Source organism: Desmodus rotundus, unplaced genomic scaffold (genome assembly GCF_022682495.2).
Source record: "Desmodus rotundus isolate HL8 unplaced genomic scaffold, HLdesRot8A.1 manual_scaffold_324, whole genome shotgun sequence".
In the NCBI taxonomy this organism is placed as follows: domain Eukaryota; kingdom Metazoa; phylum Chordata; class Mammalia; order Chiroptera; family Phyllostomidae; genus Desmodus; species Desmodus rotundus.
In genome coordinates, this window is record NW_026527395.1 from 18,468 (window position 1) to 42,248 (window position 23,781).

The window sequence follows — 23,781 nt, forward strand, 5'->3', positions numbered from 1 at the left end:
GCTGTCCCGGTCTCCCTGAGGCCTGCAGTGCTGCCAGGTGGGATGATGGATGTGGAAACCCCGGGAAAAACCGAGTGTTGCTGTGCTGGGGACAAAGATTACTCACCTCCAGATGCCCTCAGTCCTCAGGGGTGTGTCCTGGTAGCAGGTGGGGTGGGGCGAGGCAGCTAGGCCAGGCCAAGTTCCCCAGACAGGGTCCCAGGAAACCTGGGGTCTAGGTCTGTGTCCCCTACTGCCACCGTGAGACTTTGGGCAAGTGCTTCCCTCTTAGGGCTTCAGTCTACCTGTCAGCAGAATGGGTACAGTAACCCCTGCCTTCCTCCTATGAGTGTCGTGGCAGCTAAGTTAGAGAGCATATGGAACTAGGGTTTTTATGTACCCATCTTAGGGGGGAAAGTCTAGGGAGGGCTACAGGCCATGGCCCATGAAGCCCAGTGGGCCACTGCCCAAGACAGATAAGGAGCCCAGTGACCGTGTGAGAGGAATTGAGCTTCCTGCGCCCAATGGTACGGCCACCATTGCTGGGTGGCACACTTTCCAGCAATGAGGGAAGGTTTCCTGCAGGCGGTTCAGGAGCTAACAGCATCATCCCGGGCCAGTGAGGCAGGTGTTCGGGGGAGACAGAGGCAGCACCACCAGAAGCAGATGGGGGTTTGCTCAGAGAGCTGATGGGCTGGAGAGCTCCTCCTTGCCTGGCAGCTCTAGGGTGACCTCACTGGCCCCACCCCAGGTCATGTGCTACGACTATGACAACGATGGGGGCCATGACTTCATCGGCGAGTTCCAGACGTCGGTGTCACAGATGTACGAGGCTCGGGATGGTGTCCCGGTAAGACTGGCGCGTGTGTGTGACCCCAGGACCTCAACAGGGAACAGGGGAGGGGCACAGGTTTTTGAATCAGGCAGATTGGGGCTCAGATTTCATTTCTCTGGCTTTGTGAACTTGAGCGGGATATCCAGTCTCTCTGAGCCTCAGTTTCCCCATCTGTTGAATGTAGGTGGAGGAGGAGAGTGGGATTTAAATGAGATGATACAGGTAAAGGTGATATATAGTGAGCACTCAGGAGGGTCTATGCAGCTCACCCTAAGACACCATGCCCAGGTGACAGTTCTGTGTTCATGAGTGGACATGACATGATGTGTTGTCTCGGGGTTGGGGATAGATGCAGCTTCTCCTACCTTGGAGAGCCACGGCTTGGTGTGAGCCTGGGTGGCAGGACCCATTTCTGGGTATGGACATCCAGGAAGGCTTCCTGGAGGAGGCATGCTGCCCCTAGTCAATGCTATGGAGAGGATTCTGGAGTCCAGGGGAGCACCAGTCCTCATGCAGACCCTGAGATGAGCTTCTCTTTCTCCTCCCATGTTGCCCAGCTGGAGTTCGAGTGTATCAACCCCAAGAAGCAGAGGAAAAAGAAGAACTATAAAAACTCGGGCATTATTATCCTACGATCCTGTAAGGTGAGCCAGTGGAGAGTAGGGGAGGCACAGGGCAGGGCCAGCAAGGCCTGGGTTCTAGTTCTGGTTCCACCAATCCTGGTCCTGGCTTGGTGGCCTCAGAGCTTCATCTGTGTGGGCCTCAGTTTCCTCACCTGTAGAATGGGGCTGTCAGTGAGGATTAGTCTCATATCACGCCCCTGGGTGGAGGTCATGGAGGACATGAGATGACCTTGCAGAGCCCCTCCTAGTGGGAGGGTAACTGTAGGGAGTTGCTGCTTCCCATACAGGCAGCTTGCCCATTATATATTTGGCACCTGAGGGGCCAGGGCATCTTGTCTTCTGGCAGTGACATCAGTGAGGGCTCAGGTAACTGTGGCTCCCATGGCATAGCTGGGGTCCCTGAGGCTCAGAAAGGCGATGAAGTTCACTCCAGCAGTGGCTGGGCTGAGGTCAGGGGCCAGGTGCCCTGGCTGTCTGGTAGCCAGGTGTCTTTTGGAATTGGAGAGTGTTAAAGAGGGCACCCCGGGCCAGGACAGTGAGGGGCTTGCTGGTTCTGTGTGAGCCCCAGCCCCCACCTTGTCCTGGTCTGGGGGCGGTGCCGGGGAGCAGGGGTTTACAGGAACATTCACTGGGGAGGTCGCCGCAACACAGAAATGCCATGTGACCGGCTGTCAGCTTGTGGCATCAGGTTTGGGGTCCCTGTTCCTGAAACTTCTGTCACTCACATCCCCCCTTTCATGATTTTTGTTGCCTGTCATCCTACATTTTTGTCATCAGCCCCTCCTCCTCCCCGTCACTTTTGTTTCTTATTGTGTACTTAAACGCACTTATGCTGAAAGACACCCTTATAACTCTCCCAGAAGGGGAAGGCCAGCATCCTTTGCCAAAAGGGGGCAAAGAGCAGCAAAACAAGGTTTAGCAGTTTTATTAATTTGTAGGGGAAGGCCTCGGGCTGGAGGTGGAGGTCTTCCCCTATAAGGTGGGGGTTGGTAAGAGCTAGAGAGGCTCACGCCGGAATGAGACCTTGAGAACTTGAGAAGTCTGTTCTCCTGTGATTGATTGGTAGGTGTCATCCATGCTGGGTCCTGGGACCCCGCCTGCCATCATCACCAGTCTGTCTGTATCTGTGTGTGGAGGTCCCACCCATGGGGAACCATTCTGTGAGCGTTTTGTTTTAGAGAGGTTGGGGTTTTGTTTTAATCAGATCCGATTCTGTCATCTGCCTTTTTTGGTCTCTTCGACCCTGCTAAGTTTTCAGGGTACAGAGCAACAGTGCCCCGAAGGTCCTCTGTGGAGAGTGTGACCAAGTGGGGTGCTGGCCCTCGGGGCAGGGTGGGGACCCACTGACTTCCCGCTTCCTTGCCTCCTTGCAGATAAACCGGGACTACTCCTTCCTGGACTACATCCTGGGAGGCTGCCAGCTCATGTTCACCGTAAGGCGCTCCCCGCCCCAGTGAGGATCCTCCCTGAGGGTTTGGGCCGGGACTGGAGCCAGAGGGAGGGTGTGTCTGGCAGGGGCAGGTGGGGCTCAGCTGCCCAGCACTGGGTTCACTAGCTACAGGCCTTCAGAAGGAAAAAGCCAGCTTCCTCCTCCCTGGCCACAGGCCTCCCTGCCTCATCTGCTCCCCCACATCTTGCTCACTCATCTCCTTCCACACCAATCCGCACTGTTCTCCTCACAAACCAAACTCTGCTCTTTCTTAAGCCTTGGCATTTGCTCTTCCTTCTGCCTCAAACACTCTTCCCTGGAACCTTCTGGCGGCTGCCGCCCTGCCTTCCTGCCGGCAGGGCCATAGAGGTCGCCTTGTCGGGAAGCTCTTTCCCAATGCCTCCTGTTCTCCCTGTCACCTATCCGATTTGATTATTTCTGGAGCAGTTGCCACTCTGAAATTATCTTAAGTATTTTCCACTCACCCCACTTGTCCTACACCTTGGGCTGTGAGAGCCCGAGGGGTGGGCTTGTTATGTGTGGCTCTGACCTCGGCGTGTCCCACAGTACCCACACGGAGCAGACCTCAGTGGGGACGGCCGAAAGGAGGGCTTGTTCCTCTGCCGGTGGCCTGGCGCGTGTGCCCAGCAGACATCTGTCCCAGTCATCTCGTCTCCTGTTCCTCACCCCAAGGGAAGCCTCAGGCCCAGGGGACCTGCTGGGGTCCCATGCTCTGCCCACCTCCCCACCTTGCCTCACAGCTCCCCGGCGCCAGCCACCTCTAGACCCACAAGATCTGGCGCTCAGCTGCAGGACTCTATGGGGCCCAGGGCTTGGCCCTGCTGACCTCTGACACATGGGTCACCACTGCCTCTGTCTCACAGAGAGGCTAGACCGTCCTGTTCCCCCTGCATGCACGTGTTCATTCAGCAGAGGGATCACCTCCTGTGTGCCAGACTCTAGGCTCTGGTCCTGCAGGGCTCTCTCCAAGATTAAGGCATGCCACCCTGACCTCAGGGAGCTGGCCCACCCCACAGCCACTGAGTTCTGAGGTGGCCCTCTCTTCCCCCTGGCCTCCTAACCCTCCAGAGTCTGGGCTGCGGTTCTCTCCAGGCTGAGAACAGGAAGAGCCAGGTCCCTGGCCACTGTCAGCCCCAGTCCCTGTGGCGCACCTGCCTGGTGCCCTGGTCCCAGCCCTGGCCCCTCGGCAGTGTGCATCTTGCCTACCGTGAGCATCTGGTCGGACTGGGAAGGTGGGCACTGCCCTACCTAGCAGCCCCAGGCCCCCAGGTCCCTTGGGGGTCAGAGGGGTGAGGAGGAGTTGGCTCGGGGTGGGGGCAAGGTGTCTGGGAAGGCAGCACCTGAATCGGGCCTGCAGGACGGAGGAGAGTTCCCTAGGGAGACAGATGGCCTGTCTGCTCTTAGGTAGATGGGACCTCATGAATAAAGGCCTGGAAATGGGAACAGATGAGTGTGTGGATAGGGACGATGAGGGGGAAAGGAATTTGGGGCTGTGAGTTGGCTCCGTATCACATCTGGGTAACACATTTATGCTCAGGACACAGCGAGCCCCGGGGGGCATTGCAGCCAGAGGGCTGATGCCGTCCCAGCAGCCTCTGCTCCCTGTGGGTGAAGGAGGGTGCTGGGGTCTCTGGCCACACTGAGCCGTCTTTCTCCCCCACCCTACAGGTTGGGATAGACTTCACAGCCTCCAACGGGAATCCCCTTGACCCCTCCTCTTTGCACTATATCAACCCCATGGGCACCAACGAGTACCTGTCGGCCATCTGGGCCGTCGGGCAGATCATTCAGGACTATGACAGGTGAGCCTGGGGAGGGGCTCCAGCCAACTCAGCTGAGGCATGGTGTCTGCTTCAGGGCGTTTCTATGTGAGAGGGGAAGATGGGGAAGAAATCACTGGAGTTTCAAGAGACCAGTTCACGTATGAGGCAGGCGCTATGGCAGCAGCAAAGAGAGGGACCCTGGGGAATCAGGGAAACCCACAGAGAGAAGGGGCCATTCGAATTAGGCCCTAGAGGATGAGTAGGAGTTTGCCACGGGAGACAGATTGAGAGGTATTTCAAGATGGGGTGGACACACAGGATTGAAGTTGGAGTGTCAAGGTGCCCTGTATGTTTGGGGACAGCAAATGGCCGATGGCCAGGGCTGGGGGAATACGGTGGGAGGGAGGGTAGGGCAGGTGGAAGGAGATGAGACTGGGTTCCAGGGCTAGGTGATGAAGGGCCTTGAATGCCAACCAGTTTAGGAGAATTTTTCCCAGCCCTAAAAGGAAGCTCAAGCCAGCCAGTACCTGTCACTACCATTGTGACTGGTTTGGTGGCTGCATGGGGTCCCAGTTTGGGAAGGATCTGGAAGCTGGCCCCAGACCTGCTGGTTAGAAGCTCTGTGTCTGCCACAAGTGTAGGGGGGCTCAGGCCACACCGGGTGCCCAGAGGTGGGTTTGGGGTCAGTAGGGCATTTGAACAGAGCTTTCCCGGGGGTGGTAGTAAAGCTTTTTCTTTGTCCCTGGGGGTGTGCGGACGGAGGGGGCAGCCCTGGGTGGGGAGCTTGGGAAGGGTGAGTGTGGGTGGCTGGAGGCCCCTGTCCAGCTGTCTCACTGTGGTTTTTCTCCTCCCTCTTGTTAGTGATAAGATGTTTCCAGCTTTAGGGTTCGGGGCCCAGTTACCCCCGGACTGGAAGGTGAGTGAAGCCAGACTGTTTCTTCTTGGCCAGGATGGGCTTTGTGTGTGTGTCTCTCCAAGATCTGCTTTGGAAGGGTCTGGTGCTGAGCTTCTCTGAGCTTTTCCCAAACCCACACTCATTTCTCAAGCCGAACCCCACGCTGGCACTGGAGCTTTAACACGGAGCAGGACTTGGGCACCGGGTTCCAGCCCCCAGAACCCACGTCAGGTGGGGAAGACAAGGAAGATACCAGGTTTAGCAAATAAAAATACAGGACACCCACTGAATTTCATATGAGCACATTTTTAAGTATAAGTATGTCCTAAGTATTGTCTGGAATATACTTACACTAAAATATCCATTGTTTCTCTGAAGTTCAAATTTAACTGGATATCTATATTCTGTCTGGCAACCCTAAACACAACAGGCAGGGTCATCAGGGCTGAGATGGGGCAGCATGGGCCAGAGGACAGCTCCACCCCAGCCTGGGAATATCAGGGAAGGCTTCCTGGAGGAGGCATAGCATCAGCCAAGAGGGGAAGGGAAAGTAGGAATTCACAGAGTGACTGGGGGTGTCGATGGGGCAGGGAGTGTGGTAGAGAGAACAGCCTGTGCAAAGTCTGGGAGGCAGAGGAAGCAGGGCCAGTTGGAGAGACAGAAGGAAGGTGGGCGCAATGGGAAGATCCTAGAGGGGTAGGGGGCATGCCATGCAGGGACTCGAACGCACATTGAAGAGCAATGGGGGCCACTGCACCGTCCCCTTGGAGAGTCAGAATCCAGCTGGTATTTTTGAAGGCCCACCCTGGCTGCCAGGTGGGACTGGCTGGGGTCAGGGTTGGCAGGATGGAGGGATGGAGAGCAGGGATGATGTCCATTTTACAGGTGAAAGGACAGAGGTTCAAGTGACCTGTCCAAGGTCATGTTTACAACAGGGGTCTTGGTTCCAACTGGGCAGATGGACTCTGAAGTTTAGTTTCAATCAGCTGCCTCTCCCATGAGAAGCCTGGGGGAGTGGACACAGGGGCTCCTCACCCTGCGTGCCTGTCTCAGCTAGCGCCCCCTCTTGTCTGCCGTGCTGTGCTGCATGCCATTTCCAGAGTGAGCATTCCCCTCCCAGCCTCCCCAGGGAGGGTGAGTTTCAACCTAGAATTTCAGAGTGGCTGTGGGACCTGCAGGCCGTTATGTGGTAGGGGGCAGGGTCCTGCAGGACCAAAATGGTGCCACAGCTAGAGCGGGCAGGGAGGGCTGGTGCTGGCAGGCCCAGCAGGGGCCTGTTGCTAGGACACCAGCCAGCTTTCAAAGAACTCTGGTTCAGTGAGATGTTCTCTTGCGCAAAAGCCTCCTTGAAAATGTCACAGGGCAACTCTGGGGAGACTGGAGCTTGGCCAGGCTGGAGTGCCCAGCGGTGCCTGGAGGGATGCAGGAACCAGGCTGGGAGAGGATAGATAACTTGGTGCCACCTCCCAGGCCTGGCCTGGCCCCTCCCAGCCCCTCCCTGCCTCTCAGTCTAACTTGCCTTGTGCCAGCCACTGGATCCTTCTTTCCTTCCTTCCCACCCCAGGGCCTTTGCACATGGCCTTCCTCCAGCCTGTTGCTCCCTTTCACTCACCTCCCACACTGCTTCTCAGGGAGGGGTCACCCCCCACCCCACCCCCGGGCCTGCCAAGCACGGTCCACACAGAACTCTGGTCACTTCGGTGTCAGGGGCGGGGGGCAGAGGGGGGGTGGCTTGGTTATTGTCTCCTTCTGGGACTCGGTGCGCAGGGAGGCCACCTGGCTTTCTTCTTGCCGTCTCTTGCTCCTGGCATGCACTTGGTATGCATGTCTGTTCACAGTGAATTTAGGGCCCAGCAGCCTGAGCAGCCAGAGGTGTTGGTTCTCTGAGGGTGGGAAGCTGGAAGGAGCCTGAAGGACCCTGGGACCAGCTGCCTGCCCCTGGGGCCTCAGTTCAGCTCTGCCCTGGATACTGCCTGTCCCCCAGATCTGCACCTGGCTCTGCTGTGGCTCGCCCATGTGACTGAGGCATTCCTTGACCCTCTCTGAACCTCAGTTTTACCACCTGTGAAATGGGGCTGCTGGAGTAGGTAACCTGAAAGGCTGTGGGGTGGAGGGTGGCCCCCCACGGCCCCCCGCACTTGAGCCCAGGCCAGAACCTCCCCAAAGAGGGGACAGTAGCGGGGAATGAAGAGGCTGGGTGGCCGAGAAAGGGAAATAGTAATCTATCCCTATCGGGAGGGGGTTTTTCCCTCTTGGCCTCTAGAATCTCCTAAAATCTGATTTTGCAGGAAATGATTGGCCCACAGGAGGCCTGTTTCCCTGGCAACCATTTTCCTTTCTCAGCCCCCTCTGTACAAGACCCCCTCTAAATCTCTACAGAGGCTCATGAAGTTGCCACGGCAACAAGGACCTCCAGTCCCCTACACCTGGAGCCCAGACTGGGGACAGGGTGAAGGGGGCCCCTGGGCAGGGGCAGGGCCCAAGATGGGCATCAGGAGACTGGCTCCATGCCAGGCACTTAGGGCTGAAGGAACAAAGAGCAGAGCCGCCCATTCCCTAGAACAAGGAGGTTGTCTTCTCCTTGGGCCAGCTGCCACCCACAGGGCAGCACTAGGGGAGCTCCCCGAGCCCAGTCCCTCCCCTCTTGGCCCAGGAGGGCTCCCCAAGGTCTGGGGCCCAACCCCGTCTTGAAGCATGAGGGACCTGGGTCCCTGGACCGTTCTGCTGCATGGGCTTGGCACCTGGGCCCCCCTCTCTGGGCCTCGGTTTGTTTATTTGTGGGACAGGGACACTGGCCTCCCAGCACCTCCAGTACGGTGGCTCACAGCTAAAGCATCTGTCAATCTGGGATTATTGGAGCCCAGACTGAAGCTCTTCCGTGACCTGGGCCTCTTCACCCTCCTGACTTAAAACCCTTGGGGGCAGGAACGCCTTCTGAGGGTAGTGGGTTCACGGAACCTGAGCTCAGGAGGCAGCCTGAACTCGGTTCTAGTCCCAGCTCTGCCCTTCAGTAAATGTGAGATCTTGGGAACATTCTGGTATGTTCTGTGTCTGTTTCATCATCTAAAAAATGGGGTAATAACAGGCCTTCCCCCATTGGCTATTGTGAGGAAGGAGTGAGGGAATGCTTGCAAAGCACGAACATGGGGCATGGCCTGTGGTAGACAAGGGGGCTGAGTGGGGAGTTTGGCTGTGAGAGGGGTGGGGTGGGGAGGTCCCCCAGCTGAGCTCTATCCTCTCCTGAGGCCCCAGGTTCTCTACCCTCGTCCTACTTGCAGCCCTGAATGGAGTTTAGTTATTGGTCTGTGTGTCCCCAGACTGTCGTGGGTCCAGTGGTGTCCAGGATTGTGCAGGGCAGCCTTTGATGAAGGGAACTCCAGTTACAGCCCCAACCACAGTGAGACCTGGTGACCAAGGGGCATCTCTGTCCCGCTCAGGGACTCTCGCAGTGGGGCGAGGAGCCGCAGGCAGCCCTGATCCTGCAGGACAGAGTGGGCTGATGTGGAAGGCTCTCGGTTGGTCCTCTGCATGGGTCAGACCCAGCAGTGGAGGTACAAGCGGATGTGGGGGTATCTATAGCCCTGACCTTGGGGGGGTATGAGTAAAGAGCCAGGTGCCCCCAGAGGGAGCCTGGGCCTGGCAGGTGGGTGGCCTGGGAGCAGGTTTGGGCCAGGAGGCTGCCGGCTGAGCGTTTTCTCTGCATTTCAGGTCTCCCACGAGTTTGCCATCAACTTCAACCCCACTAACCCCTTCTGCTCAGGTGAGTGTCAGGCATACCTGCACCTGCCCTGGGTTTGCACCAGGCCAACTCCCTGGGTGGAGGGAGGTCAGAGTACAGGTTTCCGTACCTTTCTCCTCTCCCCTCCTCCTCATGCTTCCTCAGCACAACAGCTAGGGGAAGAGTTGGAGGTTGGAGTCAGGCGGTCCTGCATTCCAGGCTAGCTGCTGCCCTTCCCCCCCCCCCCCCCCCCCCCCCGCTGTGTGACCTTGGGTAGATCACTGCACCTCTCTGAGCCTTTGCTTTCTCACCTGCCCTAGGGAGATGTGACACCTGCTTAGCTCACATCACTGTGGTCAGGTGAGAATTAAGGGAAGCATTAGCAGCAAGCCCTGTGTAGGAGGAGGCAAGAGTAGAAAATGGCACACCTGCCTCTCACTTCTACCTGCTCTGCAGGGAGGGCCCCGCCCTGCCCCGCCCCGCTCTGCCTTTGACTGAGAGCTGTGGCATCCAAGGGTTGAGGGTGCCTGGGGGAGGGGAGGCGGAAGGGGCAGGCCATGGGCGTGGTCTCTGTTCCCCCTCCTACTCAAAAAAGCCTTAGAGGATTTCCAAGCTTCTAAGAGTCGGTTAAGAAAGTGTTGGAAGAGGAAAGGGGCTCCAGGTGGATGTGGAAGAGGGTGGTCCCTGCCACCATGGGACCTTTCAGCAGAGGCTTTGGCTTGGGTGAGCAGTCCACCTTCCTCGGGGACCCTCAGAGCTGGGCCTGGTTTGCACTTGGGAAATGCATCAAGGCGCCGACTTGGGGACGATGCTGTGACTCAGAAGCCATCTGTTGGCAAGAAATGTGACCCTGCACGCCTGCTGGGGAATCATGCCGGGTTTGGAGCAGGTCTCCAGAGATGTTTGTCCAAGTTCACGTTAGTCAACCTCGTTTCCGGCCACAGGCCTTCTGGAGAGGACCAAAGGGCAGGCGGATATTCTTAGGCTCAGAATGGCAGCTGTTAACAGAGCACCTACTGTGTGCAGGGGCTGTGCCAGCATCTTAGTCCCCCGAACAAGCCTGAGCAAAAGCCATAGCGTGTCCAGAATGGACTCCAGGTGGCTTCCTGAGGCCCTGAAGTGTCACTGCAGGACCCCTTCCCGCCACCTGCCCAGAAGTAGATTATCAGACCTATGAGCAGACAAGGAAACAGGCTCAGAAAGATTAAATCTGCTGCAGACCCCACAGCTAAGACGTTGAAAGGCAAGATTTGAACTCAGGTCTGTCTGACTCTGTATTCAGGGCTCTTCACCACCCTGGCTCTGCACTGCAGGAGCTTCTGGCAGGGGCGTTTGGGGTGAGCCTGAAATGACGCTTGTTGGCAGCGGGCACGGGTCCGGGAGGACCAGGCTGATCTCGACTCTTGTCTCCGAGGCAGGCGTGGATGGCATCGCCCAGGCATACTCAGCTTGCTTGCCCCACATCCGCTTCTACGGTCCCACCAATTTCTCTCCCATCATCAACCACGTGGCCCGGTTTGCGGCCCAGGCCACGCAGCAGCCGACAGCCACGGTGAGTAGGCAGCCACCAGTGTGGACCTGCAGGATGGGGTGGCCCTGGCTGGGCCCTCCCTGCCTGTCACAAGGGAGGGCCAGACTGAGGCACATCCTTCCTACCCAGCCTGCCTCCACGGGGCTGGCTAGCTGGCTCTTATGCCTTCCTTTGTTCTAAAATCCTAGATGCCTCTCTGGCTCAGTCTACCTGCAGGTATGATAGGGGGGTTGGACCAAGCCTGATTAGTCCTGGCCTGTTGGGGCATAGAGCTGAGGGATACTCAGCAGTTCCATTCACATGTGGTAGGAAACGGGGCGGTGATCCAGGGGAGGTGCCTCCCCAGGGCAGAGGGTGCACGTGGGAGCCAGGAGGCCGGGCCCTGCAGCTCTAAGGCTGACCCTCTGAACCACTAGTTCCAACAGTGCAGCCCCTGCCTCACGCTGAGGGCTGTGGAACTGTCTGGCCCGGGGCTGCCAGGGCTGCTGCGTGCATCTGGAATATTCGGTAAACGCCATGTCCTGGACATCTGCAGCCCTGGTCCTCTCCTGCTGTCCAGCCCCAGGCCTGATGCTAGTGTTGAGGGTCACTGAGGGGTCACCATGCCCACCTCCCCCCACCAAACACCAGCAGCTGCCCTGACTCTGCAATATGAGTCTCCCCAAGGGAAGGGGGCCTGGTCCCATTGGAGTATACTTCCCAGCACTTCCCAGGCAGGAGCCCTGGAGGGTGGGGGAGTGGGACCTGCACTGGGACTGAGGAGACTGTCAGATTCCCATCTGACCCAGCACTCTTCCATGAGGCCCTGCCCATCTTCGGGTTCCCCCTCCTCTGGAAGGAAGGGGTTACTGCAGGAGTGCCGGAGTCCCTCCTGCACTGCCCTTTCACCCTTCCTCCGGAACACCCTCCTGAGTTCACCTGCCTCCCTGTTGCCATGGGCACCATCGCCCCCCACTGCCCAACACAGCCGCTCCTCACCGCTCTTGCCCCTAGTATCCATTCCATAGCACTCGCTGGCCTCTCCCTTCCTCAGAGACCCCCTTCTGTCCCTCAAACATACCGAGTGTGCTCCCTGCACAGGGCCTTCACCCTGCCATCCCCCCACCTGGAGGTTCTTCCCTGGCCTGCCAGGATGGCTCCGTCCCGTCCCTCAATGTCCCCTCAAATGCCACTGCCCCCCCACCCCACCTCGCTGGCAGCCTTCCTTGACCGCCCCCCACCCCCCATCTGCCTGCTTTGTGTGATCCCGCCTGGAGTCTGGCCATGGCACCAACATCTCCCTCACACACCCTGCGCCTCCCTGTCTACTGTGCGTCTCCCCACTGGACTCTTGGCCCCGTGGGCTGGCCCATGTCTGTGTGGTCACCATCACCCCTTGCTGGAACTGACGAGTTCCAGGGCAGCACTCATCATGTCGAGGACGGGACAGACTAGACCCGCCCCCACTGTGGGCTGTGCATTGTGCGGGGAGGTGGGAGGAGTGACTCAGCCAGGGCCTCTCCCAAATGGAAAGGGACCGGGTCCCATTGGGACTGCCCAGAGGAGCTGGCATCTCTACTTGGCCACTAGAGAGGTGGACGTTGGCAGTTGGCAGGTGGCAGGAAAGATAGGAGGGGGGAGATTATGAGAGAGGACACCGGGGCCGGCCTGCAGAGGGCAGGACAGCAGGACATGGTCTGGTCGTGGGGAGGCAGCAGAGGTCCTGTGGGGAAGGGGACCCTGGGGTCAGGCTCCCAGAGTTTGAATCCCACCCTTACCCCTTCCTCACTGTGTGACGTGGGGAAGTCACTTGACTTCTCTGAGCCTCAGTTGCATTGTGTGTACAGACAGAACACTAACAGGATCTGCTTCGAAGGGGTGGTGTGGAGAAGCAAGTTCCCGGATAAGGCCCGCCCAGCAGAGGCCAGGGACAGGCCGGAGGGAAGTCTGTGTGTGAGGGTCAGCTGTGGTGAAAGGCGGCCCTGGTCCTTCTTGTTGCAGGGACATGATCTGCTCTAGTCCCTGCCCTGTGGTGGCAGCTGAGGGCCTGGGACAAGCCCCCTCCCAGCTCTGAGCCTATCTATTTCCTTCATGCAAGGAGACAAGGGAAGCCCCAGGGGTGCTGTGAGCGTCTGGGGCAGCCTGAATGGGACACTGTCTGAGAAAGGCCTGGGAGTGGCTTTTTATAAAATTCCTGGGGGTTTGGCTGGAATTGTTAGGACGCCTGCAGCCAGCCAGGCCACTGTCCCTCCCAGTCTGTTATCCCCTGAGCCAGCTTTCAAAGCAATGGAAAAAAGACCTGCATTCCTGGGGAAAAACAGGAGGCAGGAGCAGGAATGAAGCCAGTGTCCCTCCCCAGCCCTTTGACCTGGCAGGACTGGGCGGGAGACTGCTTCCTGAGGAGATGTGGGCCCCGCCTGCTGGATCCTTGGTGTGCAGGGTGCCTGGGCCCTGGGCAAGCCCCGGAAGGAGTCTTTGTGTTCTGGGGGACTGCTGAGGATCCCCAGGGGGAAGATGGTGGCCCTTTCTCTGAGCAAGTCCGAATCCTGACCAGTCCTAATCCTCTCAACACCCCAGCCATGTTTTTGAGACCTGGTCCTCCCAACCTGGGGAAGACAGCTTCCTCCTGTCACTCCCACCCCAGCTTGGGCCATCTCCCAGCATCAGGAGTGGGACCAGGGAGTCTCTGTCATCCCCGCTTACACGAGGTCCAAGAACAGATACCAACGGGTCTCTGCTTCCTGCCTGTACTCTCCCACGTCTCACCTTGCACCAGATGCGGAGGAAGTGGGCTGTCCGGTGGTTCAACCCCAAGCTCTAGGCCCCAGAAACCTGGGTCAAACCCCAGCTCTGCCACGTCATGGCTGTGTGACCCACGGCCAGTTGCTTAAGCTCTCTGAGCCTGTTTCCTCACCCGAACGGTGCGGGCGATGGAACACCTTGCCTAAGAGAAGCATGGTGAGGATTCAACCACTCAGCACAGTGCCTGATGCACGAAGCGTTCGATGAATGTGGGCGGCTGCATCTTCTGGGGACCCCTCTTGGGCCAGCACTTGGTGATGCTAAGTACATTCAGGCCCAAGGCAGAAGAAAATGATTGGTGGATTAACGGATGCTTTTATGCAGCTGCTCTGGGGGGAGCACTCGGCGTGGCCTCACCCTCCCGGTCCCAGACATCTGCGCATGCACGCACGCCCACGGGCAGGAAACACAGAGCAGGTGGTAGGAAGCATCTCTCTAGGCAGGGCTCTACTCTCCATTCATTCACACACCACATCTTTGCTGAGAATATTTCCGTGCGGCACCGGGGTGGGGGGGGGCTGTGATGCGCGGGATGAGGCCTCTGTCCTCCAGAGCCTGCAGTCTAGTGGGGAGCCAGGCCAGGAAGCAGCAGCTGGGCTGCGATTAAAGCTGTGATGACGGAAGTGCAGCATCATAAAGGTGGCCCCTCACCCAGACGGACGGCTCTGGGAGGGCTTCTTGGGAAAGGGATGGTCAAGCTGAGCCTCGGAGGATGCTTCAGAGTCAGCCTTGCAAAGGCTGGGTGCGTGCACGTGCACGTGTGACCATGCGTGTGTGCATGTGTGTGGATCATGCCAGGCAGAGGGAACAGCATCTGCAAAGGCCTGGAGGCATGGTGTGTGGACCTAAGTGAAGGAAAGAGCGTGCTGTAAGCGGGCTGAGCTGGGGGTAGGCGAGGTTGAAAGGCGAGCCAGCTCCCACAGGGCCGTGGTAGCCAGTGAGGAATCTGGATGTTCTCTTGAGGGCAGGGGAACCACTGAAGGGCATTAGGAAGTTCTGGTGGCGCCAGGTGGCTCCTATCATGGGGCCTTCATCTTTCCCTCTGCTCTGGCCCACAAAACTCAGGCCTTTTGTCATGGCGCATTCCCAGCTGGCCCCTTAGATGTCTGGTGTTCCAGTGGAGGGGAAGCTGGGAAGCAGCCGGGACCCTGGGGATCTGCCTTCCGCTCCTGCTCCCAGGGTCTTCAGCAACTGACTTCTCAGAAATGAGCCAGGGAGTGAGTGAGTGCGGCCTCCCCAGACTCTGCCTGGAACTGTTTTGATCAAGTCAGTTTCACAGAAATCAAATCACAACATTAAAATGGCTATTTTAGAGTCTCAGAAAGCTGAAGACTCTCTGGTCAAGGCAAAAGGTGCAAGGCGATCCTTGAAACGTGTTGGGAGTCTGGGTTTGGGGTTTGACCTGACAGGGATGCCTTACGTTTCTGGAGCGCAGACGGGGTGCCAGGCCCATGAGATGGAGAAGAGGGTGCAAGGGGCTACGCTGAGGAGCACTCAGGGTGGGGGCTTGGGGAGGGGACTGTCCCGAGGAGGAGCCCTCCCCACGGGCAATGCTGGCAGCAGAAGCAGAGCTGAGCACTGGGGAGAGCCTTCCGTCTGCGGGGGGTTGATGGAGGGTGAGATGCTCAGGTGGGGCCTGGAGCTGTGGCTGGGCAGGGGATGCAGGGCAGAAGGAAGTAAACCAGGAAGGGCTCACGTGGAGGCGGGGAATCTTGAGGCAGAGTACAGGCCTGTCCGTGGGGCAGCTGGGCCCCGTCACACCCCCTACTGCCCAATTCCGCCCTACATTCTCCCCTTCCACGACTCCCTCCCAGGTCCCTTCCGAATGGTCTTGGGGATGGGGCTGTGGACCCCTGGGGTTGTAATGAACCTCAGGGGCTCCTGGACAACCCTGGTTCTGTGCCACCGTGGGCAAGGAGCCCAGGACTTGTCAGCTGCACTTCCATTGCCAAGGCTGATGACCCCGAGCTGAAGCCAAACCATGAGTGGGGGCACTGTGGCTAGCTGGTTGGCACACAGGAGCGAGGGTTCAAGTCCGGTGCCGTGGCTCTGGACCTTGCCCTGGGCTGCCATCCTGGACATTCTGGTCTCCTGACCCTGGGGTGCTGGGTGAGAGGGTGCAGGCCCCACTACGGGAGAGACGACTGCAGCAGAGGAGAACACTGTGGAGAGAGCGCCAACTTTGGAGTCAGCTAGGCTTGGTTTAGAATCAAGACTGGGCTATCCCGGGGCAGGAGGCCTGAAGCAAATCACCTACCCAGGCTCAGCCCGTCATCTCTGAAAGGAGAATCACAGGGTGAGGGTGACAAGGAGGGCCTGTGTGGTCACTGTGTGCCAACAGAGACTTTGTCACCCTGTTAGTTGGAGCCCACGGTCCTGCAGCAACTCAGGCCCTGTCTGCACCCCCCGCCCTGGGAAGAAGGCACCGGGGCTCTGAGGGGGCCCCAGGCCTGCGCACTGCAGTGTGGAGATGTGGCTGATGGAATGGGGAGAGTCAAGAGGGCCTGGAGGAGACCATCTGGGCTGGGAGGGGCTTGGAGGCCAGTCCCACCCATTCCCTTCCTCATTGCCAGGCCTCTCAGTGCCTTCCTTCCTGCCAGCCTGGGTGCTCTGGAGTATTTCTGGTGGGATGGAAGCACCCCACTTAGGGGAGGGGTGCTGGGATGATGGTGAGCTATGTAGGGATGAGGGCCTTGAGTCCCCACCAACCCCAGGGATGGGGGGCTGGCAGCAGCAGCCCTCCACTGCAGGGATTCAGGCTGCCATCTCCATAGCAACAGGTATCCCCAGCCAAGGGATTGATCTCTTAAAGGCACAGTGCAGGAGCCAGCCTACTGCTGCCAGGAGAAGGGTTAGGATCGTGGGGTCCGTGCCTCCATGTGACTCACCCCCCTCCTTCCTTCCACAGTTTGTGCTTGGGGGACAGGCAGGACAGCCAGGCACCCTCAGGGGCTGAATTTGCATCCTCTGTAGGTCCCTCAGGGAGCGAACAGGTGAGAAGGTAGCCATATGCTGGCACGTGGGCTGACTTGAGCCTGCCCTCCATGACCTTGACTGGTCTGGGCCCCCATTTTCTCTCCTGAAAACCAGAAGGGTCGGAGCAGAAGGCGAAAGCTCTACACAGAGAATATGAGGGGCACCAGAGCTTTTCTAATCAAGGATGGGGGGAACTGAGTTCCCCTGAAAAGGGGCCAGAGGGCACTAAGGGCAGAGCTGAGTTGCAAACAAGGTCCCAGCCAGCTGGAGCCCCAGGGCCTCCGCCCACAGGCCACCTGGCGGGCTTTCCTGAACTCCACTCACCCCCGCCTTCGAAGTCCAGACTATAGCCACTTAGTACCCACGCTAATTATTCAGTTTTTTTTTTTTTACTTAAATCATTTGATACAGAAACTTTCTGACCCACTGTAAGTGAATCATTATCCCTTGCCATGGAGAGTGACAATAAAAGTAAATACATAAGAAACTGCACGATGGTATTCAGGTCCAGCTGGAGAGTGTCGTCCCTGAAGCTCTGAGCTTCCTGCCTTCTCTCTGTGCTAATAACGAGGTTAGCGAACGGTGGAGGCGGTACAGACGCACCGGCCCAAGCCGAGACTGCCGCCTAGGCACAGCGTGTAGAATAAAGGCCGCTGCAAAACACCCCCTTCCCAGATGCGATGCTGTGTCGTCTGTTGTGTGACCCGCGTCTGCTTCCCAGAGTCCCGCAGCCCCAGAAGCACTGGCCCCGGTGACCTGCTGAACTCCCGCGAGGCGTCTCAGTGCAGTTGTGCTTGTGGGATGAGCAGGGACAGGGGGCCTCCTCTGTCTGCGATCTCTCAGCCAGCGTGGTCTTGCTCACCGGCCACCAGCCGGCCTGCTAGGAATGCAGCTATCCATTAGCGAATGAGCCGCTGCCACCGGGCAGGCATGTTCTTTGGGGTGCTCGGGGGACACACCACTGCCACTTGCAGATGAAGGAGCTGAGGCGCAGAGAGTAAGTCAGAGACCCACAGTGCAGGGACTGGCAGTGCCAGGTCTTAAGTCCCAGGCTCTCGGCTGGGCAGTCGGAGATGACATGCAGGGCGGGAGGGCCAGGGCAGTTTCTGCTCTGGCTGAGGCTGCGTCAAGGTGTACCCAGGGGCCGGGGTGCTGTGGGAGGTGGCTGGGATTTGGCTACAGCTGGGAAAGGAGTCCCTTTCCTCCCAGGGTCACAGGGCTTAAGGGGTTGGAGTAGGAAGAAGTGGGGAGGGGGACCAGGGGCCTCAGGGCCCTGCTGAGTGCCCGCTGACCTCCTCCCTGCAGCAATACTTCATCCTCCTCATCATCACGGATGGTGTCATCAGTGACATGGAGGAGACACGGCACGCCGTGGTGCAGGCTTCCAAGCTGCCCATGTCCATCATTATCGTGGGTGTGGGCAACGCCGACTTCGCTGCCATGGAGTTCCTGGACGGGGACAGCCGCATGCTGCGCTCCCACACTGGGGAGGAGGCGGCCCGAGACATTGTGCAGTTCGTGCCCTTTCGAGAGTTCCGCAGCGTGAGTGTGGCCCGGGCTGGGGAGGTGACCTTACAGGACCCCAAGAGCCGTAATAGTAACCAAGGATGAAGGTCTTGGGATTGTCCGCAGTGCTAGGCTCCACTGCGCTCAGCCCCATTGCGCTCTTCCTGAGGGCCTTCTCCGTGCCCAGAGCCCTGCCAGGCCCTGCCCCAGACAAGACCATGTGACAGGGTGAGCACTTGCTCCAGCAAGCTGATGGGACACAGAGGCGGTGCCCAATCCAGATGGAGGCTCCAGGCAGGGGTTCCCAGAACACCAGCCCTCTAGCTGACCAGAAGTCAGGTATCTGTCAGGCCAAGGTTTTCAGGGGACAGAGGGATGAGAGCAAAGGCCTAGAGGTGAGACAGGCTTTCCTCATAATCACATCTCACCCAGCCCCTTCACTTCACGGGTAGAAAGCCAGGACCATCCTAGGATGGCCTCCTCTCCCTAAGGGCCTCTGCAGGAAGGACTGGCTCCTGCAGGTAACTGCTCCTACGTGCAGGGGACCCCGAGTCTGCTCAAGAGGTTGTGGCTGGCTTCCTGGCTGCCGCCCTGGTGACTGGGCCCATGAAGAGTCCCGGAGGGAGCACAGCCTCTCAAATGCCAGCCCTGTACTGTGAGCCTGGGGCCTTTTCTTTGACTAGAGGCACACTGTGTGGCCTTGGACAAGTCCTTGACCTCTTTGGGCCCCAGTTCTCTCAGCCATAAGGGCCCTTCCAGGTGCTCTAGCTCAGCAAGTCCCAACAAGAACTGACCACGGTTTTGTAGCCAGTCCCCTCTGGTTTGCCTGAGATGGTTCAGTTCCTTCCTCTGGAGCAGTAGCTGAGGACAAATGCTGGGCACGGACCACCCTCCGTTCATGCCGCCGTTGACCGTGCACCTCCCCACGCCCGGCCTGTGGCTGGGCTCGGCGGTGAACCAGACAGTCGCAGCTTGTTTACACCAGCCGAGAAGGTGCTCAGGACATGCCTGCCAGATGAGTGGGCTGTGCAGCTTGCCTCCCTACGGCTCTTGTCCCGGAAAGCCCCCCACAGACAAACCCTTCCTAAAATGTTACTCTCGGGCATCCCAAGTGCTCACGGTAACAGTTACACTTAGCCTAAAGGACGACGGTACTGCTAACAGCAGCTTTCAGACCTGGACAGGGACAGGGTACAGGGCGGGGGTCAGTTTCAGGCTGACGCTGTCATCCAGGGACACCTCCAGGAGCAGCTCTCTGGGAACGGTGCCCCTCACAACTTCTGTTCAGTAACCCATATTCTCTCCTCTCTAAACCCCACCCTCCACCCTGCAGGCTGCAAAAGAGACCTTGGCCAAAGCTGTGCTGGCAGAGCTGCCCCAACAAGTTGTGCAGTATTTCAAGCATAAAAACCTGCCCCCCTCCCACTCGGAGCCCGCCTGAGCGCCAGCCCCCGCAGCAGCAGCATGCCAGCGGGCCCCTCCCCCAGGAACATGCACGCTCACCCTGCTTCCTTATGGGTGGCTTTTTTTTTTTTTTTTTTTAAATGATCCACATGTTTATTTTTTACAATCGGACCTCCACCCCCGAGTTCCTCAGCCCAGCTGGGCTTCCTTTGTTGGAGTCGACGAACGATGCTTCCAGGCCAAACTGGCTTCCTCTCCTCCTCTCCCCGCCAATCACAATCATTGAATGTACTTTGTATAATTTTCGTGGAATAATTATTGTTGTTAAAGAGAATAAAATTTTTACGATCGTAACTGGCTGCAGACTCTGAGAGGAGCGTGTCTCTGGTGCACTCTGTGCCGTAGCCCGCGCCTGATTCCTGCTGCCTACAGTGCCGTGACTGTGTCCTATCTTTATACTCTGGGTAACAAAGGGGTCTTGGCATCTGCGTCAGCTCCTTCCTCAGCTGGGACCTCGTGGGCTCACGGGCTGGGACATGAGCACGAAAAGTCCTTCCCCCAAGCAAGCCCGTGAGGCTGGTGTCATCCCTTGGGGACCTGCACAGCACACGAACAGTAGTCGTCCTGTTAAGCTGGCACAGAACTGGGCACAGTGAACACACAGGCCCAGTAAGTGCTTGAGAGTGAACAGAATGCACAGGCCTCGGTGGCAGCGACTGTAGGTTTCCTGCCCCCGCAGAGCCCACACCAATGCCTCTGCCATCCCCACACTGGCCCAGCCAATACCACCTGATCACCGCCCCTTCTTCCTCTTGGTCCACGCTCTGTCCCTTGTGTTCCAACCTTCCTCACACGCACACAGCCGTCGCTGCCACCCACCTGCCTCCTCTCCAGGTCTGCCCTGTGGTCTGCAGTGTGTGCAGGCTGTCTGGCCTCGGAGGCTAACAAGGCTGCTTCTGTCCCTGCTGAAAGAAGCCACTGGTGTCTACTGCGTGCCCCTCTCTGGGCTCAGGCCCAGCTCCATGAAATCAGCCAAGAGACCAGTCTCTGAAGCCCCAGCTGTCCTCTCAGTTCCCTCCCTCCTCCATATGACACATCTTTCCCTCCTTTATCCTACCCCTCACCCCCGAGGGAGCTCCAGGCAGCCCCTTGGCCACAGGCTTGTGTATAACCAGTAACAACTGACATTTGTATTAAGCACTGTTTCCCGCTCCGTGCTGAAGTGCTTCATAGCCATAATCTTGATGAACCCTTCCAACAGCCCGTCAATGACCATTCGGGAGATGCGGAAACAAGCAGAGAAGCTAATCGAGTCTGTCGGAGGCAGGCTCCAGAGCGCACACTTGTTCCATTGCATCGAACGTCCTCCCCCAACCCTGTGTCTTCTGCTCAAGCTGGTGAGTCTGTCCTTCCTCTCTACCCAAACTGGGAAGTCACTCACCCTGACCTCTTCTCCCAGGTAATTCTCACTAGTGGCTTGCTATGCCTGGACGGTGCACCAGGCAGATTCCTACCTAGGGGAGCCTGGTGACCTCAAGAGCCAGTGTTTATCCTCTGGAAGTGAGTGAGGGGTATCGTCATCCTAAGTTGGTTTTTCCTTCCATCTTACGTGTTCAGCGCATCTGCTGATTCTGTAGCCACCACAAGTCAGCTGAAATACCCTTCAGGGACACCTTCACTTCTCCTGAGAGGGCTGCAGGACTGCCTGGAGCCCTGCTTCCCCAAGGCCCTCTGGGAAATCACACAAAGGTCTCCTTTTTGTTTTTCTGGAGGGGCTTTAGATGACAGCTGAGCCATATACCCACAGCTAGACATCCGAGCCAAGGAACCGCCTGTGCCTGAGCAATTAACATTTAGCTGAGAGGGAAGCACACAGAACAAGCTGCTGGTTGGCGCTCTGACGACCAGAGCTGACCCTCATCCTGTCGGTGTTGTAGCCGCAACCTAGGAGAGCCAGCGGGACGGACAAACCTGCCATACGTCGCCACTAACGGAGGCTCTGGACACCCCACCCGGACTCGGGGAGGCCAATGCTAACAGTATTGACGAGGGTGTCTGCTGCTCCCTGGGTGCTGTGTGCGCCAGATCCCACAGCCAGGGGTCGCCCTGGATTCCCGTTCACCCTCACTGGGAAGGTGGTGTCACTGTTCTCAGTGACTGAGGAGGAAGCAGGCCCAGAGTGTTTCAGGACCTTGCTCCAGTGACCCAGCAAGGAAACGTGTGGCTCCAGGCTCACAGCCACTACGGTGTATCCGCAGAGGTGGGGCCAGGCTGATTCCCAGGGAGAAGCAGGGGAAACATCTTCGACAAATGAAGCTTCTCTCTCGGGTGGAAAGGAGGCAGCCAGAAGGAAAGAACCTTTGAGGTGCTGAAAAAAGTGCACGGGACAAGCCTGTGTCACTCCTAGTTAGGAGCTCAACTTTCAGGACAGAATGCTCCTGACAAAGGCTCAGGCACCCTCCCCACCCCCCTGAATATGAAGAGCCAGCTGTCTCTCCTCCCGGGTGCCGGGGCAGCATACATAAACAGGTCACCAGCCACCTCATTAGGTCTAGTCACATCAGCATCCCTGCTCGTAAGCGATGCTCTGAATTCCATGCTCTCCATTGTCCCCACCGAGGTGGGTGACACGCCAAAGGTCGCTGGCTATCGGGAGGCATTCAAGAGCCCACAGTGTGACACCAGCTAGATAATCCAAACAGAGCTGGCAACAGGGCTCCTCCCTCGCACAGGTCAAGCGTTGTGAGAGCATCGGTCAGGACAGCGTAAGCAGGTTTACAGAAACGCACGCCAGCTGTTTTCACCCCTCACTGTCTAGTTATAAAACCCCAGGAGTCTAGGAAGGCAGGAACGCTGCCTTTTAGGGTTTAACGCAGGGTTTCCTTCCAGCCATTCTCTCTTCTTTGGGGTTGAATCACACGGTCTGCACTGGGTGCTTCCCAAAGCTGCCTCCTCTTATTAGACAGACCAGGTCCTGCTTCGCCCTTCATGGTTTCTACAGAGCCTGTGTTCCAGTTCCAATGCTCACTCCAACAGGTACAACAGAATACAATGAAATGATCACCCGTGATTCTCAGCCTCGCCTGAGACACCGTGAGGAGGAATCTCTGTCTTAAGAGCCCCAGCCTTCAACACTAGCTGTTATGGTAGATGGGAAGGGAGTAGGGAGCACCGACTCAGTATAGGAAAAGCAAGATCTTCTTGTGAGCCTGAAAATTAAGCATGTTTTAAAGTCCTGCAACCCTTTGTCAGCTTCGTCTGACACCAACAGAGGCCGTGAGGTATAGGAAAGGCCCCTTAAAAGCCGGACCACACAAACGGTGACTCTGATTCCGCGATCCACCTCCCGAAGTGATCTGAGGTTCGCTCTGGGGCCGCTCTGCAACAGCGACAGCACACTGGCAGGCACAATGAAGCGGAGAAGCAGAAAGTGCCTACACAGTTTTACCTACACGTCTCGTTTGTTAGAACGGAGCTGATGCGCCTGTCCTGACAGGAACGATTAGCACAGAGTAGTTCTGAAAAGGAGGAAGGATCGCAAGGCCACAGTTATGGGAAGCGACCATCTGCCAATGGCCGCCAGAATGGCACTGCACTGGAGGGGAGAGGAGTGGGCTGGCCGAGATCCAGGGGCCTCTCTGCCCACACAGCTCCTCTGCCTGCCAGCAGCATGGTGTCAACACATCCTGCGTGTGCCTCTCTCCGTCTCACACCCGAGGGGGCGCAAACAACTGACGCGGGAACCCAGGGGAGGGAAGAGCCACCCAGGCCCGTTCTCCTGAAGCAGGGGGGCCTACTGTCTCTTTTAAGCCCATGGCTACCTCTGTCCTCGAGGCCTCTATATCTGCTCCTTCCATCCTTTCCTCCTGCTCTGAGACAGAGAGGTGGGGCGGTACCTCTAGGTCTCGGCTGCTCCCAGCCTCGGAGCTGCTCTCTGTGGGAAGGGAAAAGAGCGGGGAGATGGGATGGGAAGAGGAGAAAAAAAAGGAGGAAAGGACTAGGGCAGTACCTTTAAACTAAAAATAGCTTCCATAGTTGGAAGCCACAACTATAAAGGTGTCAACCAGAGAGGAACCTCGACAGGGTACAGATACAGTCAGAACACGCAGGTGCGTTGAGCTGGTTTTCAATATCACAAATCCAGGGCTGCCAAAAATAAGTCACCTCATTCACATCCCTACTAGCACTCTCTGATTTCTGGCTCTGATGAAAGGAAACCTGGGTTCACTTCTCTAAGGTTTAGAGTCTGAGATGGGATGAGATAAGGGGAGGAGAAGGACTAAGTTGTCCAAGAGTAAGGAAACACTTCACACAGAATGA

At 57.8% G+C, this 23,781-nt stretch overlaps 1 protein-coding gene across 4 annotated transcripts in view; it reads left to right on the forward strand.

Moving 5' to 3' along the window:
- Positions 1 to 19,811, forward strand: part of LOC112296721 (copine-2) — a 38,269-nt gene extending 18,458 nt beyond the window's left edge. Inside the window, exons 8-16 of one of the 4 annotated variants that reach the window (XM_053917823.1) lie at positions 731 to 829; positions 1,372 to 1,458; positions 2,811 to 2,870; positions 4,556 to 4,689; positions 5,512 to 5,566; positions 9,254 to 9,305; positions 10,577 to 10,815; positions 17,857 to 18,093; positions 19,391 to 19,811. In XM_053917823.1, coding sequence (XP_053773798.1) covers positions 731 to 829; positions 1,372 to 1,458; positions 2,811 to 2,870; positions 4,556 to 4,689; positions 5,512 to 5,566; positions 9,254 to 9,305; positions 10,577 to 10,815; positions 17,857 to 18,093; positions 19,391 to 19,498 — 1,071 coding nt within the window. In that variant the 3' untranslated portion in view covers positions 19,499 to 19,811. The remainder of the gene's footprint in view (positions 1 to 730; positions 830 to 1,371; positions 1,459 to 2,810; positions 2,871 to 4,555; positions 4,690 to 5,511; positions 5,567 to 9,253; positions 9,306 to 10,576; positions 10,816 to 17,856; positions 18,094 to 19,390) is intronic. The other 3 variants (XM_053917824.1, XM_053917825.1, XM_053917826.1) reach the window with 3 other exon arrangements.
- The last annotated feature ends 3,970 nt before the right edge of the window (positions 19,812 to 23,781 follow it).